This window comes from Limulus polyphemus, unplaced genomic scaffold, assembly GCF_000517525.1.
Source record: "Limulus polyphemus unplaced genomic scaffold, Limulus_polyphemus-2.1.2 Scaffold2290, whole genome shotgun sequence".
NCBI classification, from domain to species: Eukaryota; Metazoa; Arthropoda; class Merostomata; order Xiphosura; family Limulidae; genus Limulus; species Limulus polyphemus.
In genome coordinates, this window is record NW_013667900.1 from 38,352 (window position 1) to 40,970 (window position 2,619).

Genomic DNA, 2,619 nt, shown 5'->3' on the forward strand with positions numbered 1-2,619 from the left:
CTTTATTCAACAATGTCGTACAAAGTTCAACATCACATAACTTTATTCAACAATGTCGTACGAAGTTCAACATCACATATCTTTATTCAACAATGTCGTACAAAGTTCAACATCACATAACTTTATTCAACAATGTCGTACGAAGTTCAACATCACATATCTTTATTCAACAATGTCGTACAAAGTTCAACATCACATAACTTTATTCAACAATGTCGTACGAAGTTCAACATCACATATCTTTATTTAACAATATCGTACAAAGTTCAACATCACATATCTTTATTTAACAATGTCGTACGAGGTTCAACATCACATATCTTTATTCAACAATATCGTACGAAGTTCAACATCACATATCTTTATTCAACAATATCGTACGAAGTTCAACATCACATATCTTTATTTAACAATGTCGTATACTGACAGTTTGTTGTCATCTCTTTCTTCATCCAAATGCTTAATATTAACGTCCTTACAAAATCTACCCTGTACACACTGGTTACATACTTTTTATCTATTCACTAGACGACGCCGAATGTTTTCACTGAATACAAAATTATTACATTTTTTTTCCCCTGAATTAACATGTCACGACCCTTAACGGTGTCCCAGTTTGACCACCTGACATTTATGACATTTATGGTAACCTTAAGCTTGAATAATTTTCATCTAAGACTTCAACATTTAGTAGATTATTAATAGTCTAGATTATTGTTTGGTTCTGTTACTCACCCGAGACTTCAACACTCAGTATACCCAGATTGTTGTTTAGTTCTGTTACTCACCCGAGACTTCAACACTTGGTATGTCCAGATTATTGTTTGATTCTGTTGTTCACCCTAAACTTCGACATTTAGTGGATTCAGATTATTGTTTGGTTCTGTTACTCACCCGAGACTTCAACACTCAGTATACCCAGATTGTTGTTTAGTTCTGTTACTCACCCGAGACATCAACATTCAGTATGTCCATATTATTGTTTAATTCTGTTACTCACCCGAGACTTCAACATTTAGTATATACAGATTATTTGGTTCTGTTACTCATCCAAAACTTCAACACTTGGTATGTCCAGATTATTGTTTGGTTCTGTTGTGCACCCTAAACTTCAACATTTAGTATGTCCGGATTATTTTTTGGTTCTGTTACTCACCCAAGACTTTAACACTTGGTATGTCCAGATTATTGTTTGGTTCTGTTACTCACCCGAAACTTCAACACTCAGTATGTCCAGATTATTTTTTGGTTCTGTTACTCACCCGAGACTTCAACACTCAGTATGTCCATATCATTGTTTAGTTCTGTTACTCACCCGAGACTTCAACATTTAGTATATACAGATTATTGTTAGTTTCTGTTACTCACCCGAAACTTCAACACTCAGTATGTCCAGATTATGTTTTGGTTCTGTTACTCACCCGAGACTTCAACACTTGGTATGTCCAGATTATTGTTTGGTTCTTTTGCCATGGCCCCTGAAGATTGTCTTGAACCATAAATGCATTTATCTTTATCTAAAATGAGTTCATGCTAGAAACAAAAACAAAAGAAACAAATTATCTGTAAGACTGCGTATACGGAATATTAAGTTCAAATTTATTTTAATTATTTTCTCCTGTTTGTTATTTTTTTATACACCTGTCACTGTAAACTAAGGAGGTTTAGACACTTATACTAGTTCGTTTACAGTTCAGATTAGTCTGAAAAACAAAATAATTTGTATTTTTTCTGTTAATTATTTTGGCTCTCTATTGTTCCGGTGTTCTCGGTCTATGAAAATATGTCCCCCCCCCCTCATTGGCTCAAAGGTAACTTTACAGGCTTAACGACGAGTTAAATCGAGTTTCGATACTTGTGACGGACAGAACACAGAAATACCGTTGTTTAGCTTTGTGCTTAACAACACCTAAAACAAAACAAACCATGAAAATATTTGAGCTGATAATTTCTTGCCTTTGAACAGCTTATCCTGGAAATTATTCACTATTATTGAAATATCGTTGTTAAATATACTTTCAGTCAGGATGCTTCAGGCTAGATAGTTGAAACTGAAGTTACTAGATGTATTTGTAGATACTACTGCAAATATAAGTGTAAATAAGACATAGAAATTTTAAGAAAAATTGGAATTTGAATTTTCAATCTGAGCGCCATTTTATGCGCACGTGAGCCACGCGACTAAGTAAGAGACCTGCAGGATTTCGATATATCAGTCCCTAATATGGAACTACTGAGAAGGAAACCACCACAAGGGGTTTTGAATCGAATAACAGGACTGGCTGTCACTCTTATTACGCGCCCACAGCCAAAAGTGTAGGGCTTACCCGGCAACAACACACCTGGAACATTGGATCCAAAACCTGCCATCCTAATCACTGGGGCATACACGGATTAGAACCTTTAAGAATATTAATTCGTAAATATAAAATGCTGTGGTGTATACGGAAACATTGTACTGACTATAGATATAGGAGCTGCCTGCTACATTCGTTAACTGCACACACACACACTTCTCGCTGACAAAAACTGTTCTAACTCAAATAAAACGTAAAAACAAAACCTGGAAAGTTCTAGAGCCGTGTTATTTTTGTACGTACACAATGTCTTATTGATTTT

The 2,619-nt window shown here is 35.1% G+C and overlaps 1 protein-coding gene across 3 annotated transcripts in view; it reads right to left on the bottom strand.

Annotated features, from left to right (window-relative positions):
- Positions 1–2,619, bottom strand: part of LOC106466526 (receptor-type tyrosine-protein phosphatase T-like) — a 39,374-nt gene that overhangs the window by 25,565 nt on the left and 11,190 nt on the right. For 2 of the 3 annotated variants that reach the window (XM_022394558.1, XM_022394557.1), the window contains exon 2: positions 1,422–1,533. The exons of the other annotated variant lie outside the window; for it this stretch is intronic. In XM_022394558.1, the coding sequence (XP_022250266.1) occupies positions 1,422–1,473 (52 nt within the window). In that variant the 5' untranslated portion in view covers positions 1,474–1,533. The remainder of the gene's footprint in view (positions 1–1,421; positions 1,534–2,619) is intronic. 3 annotated transcript variants of the gene reach the window in all.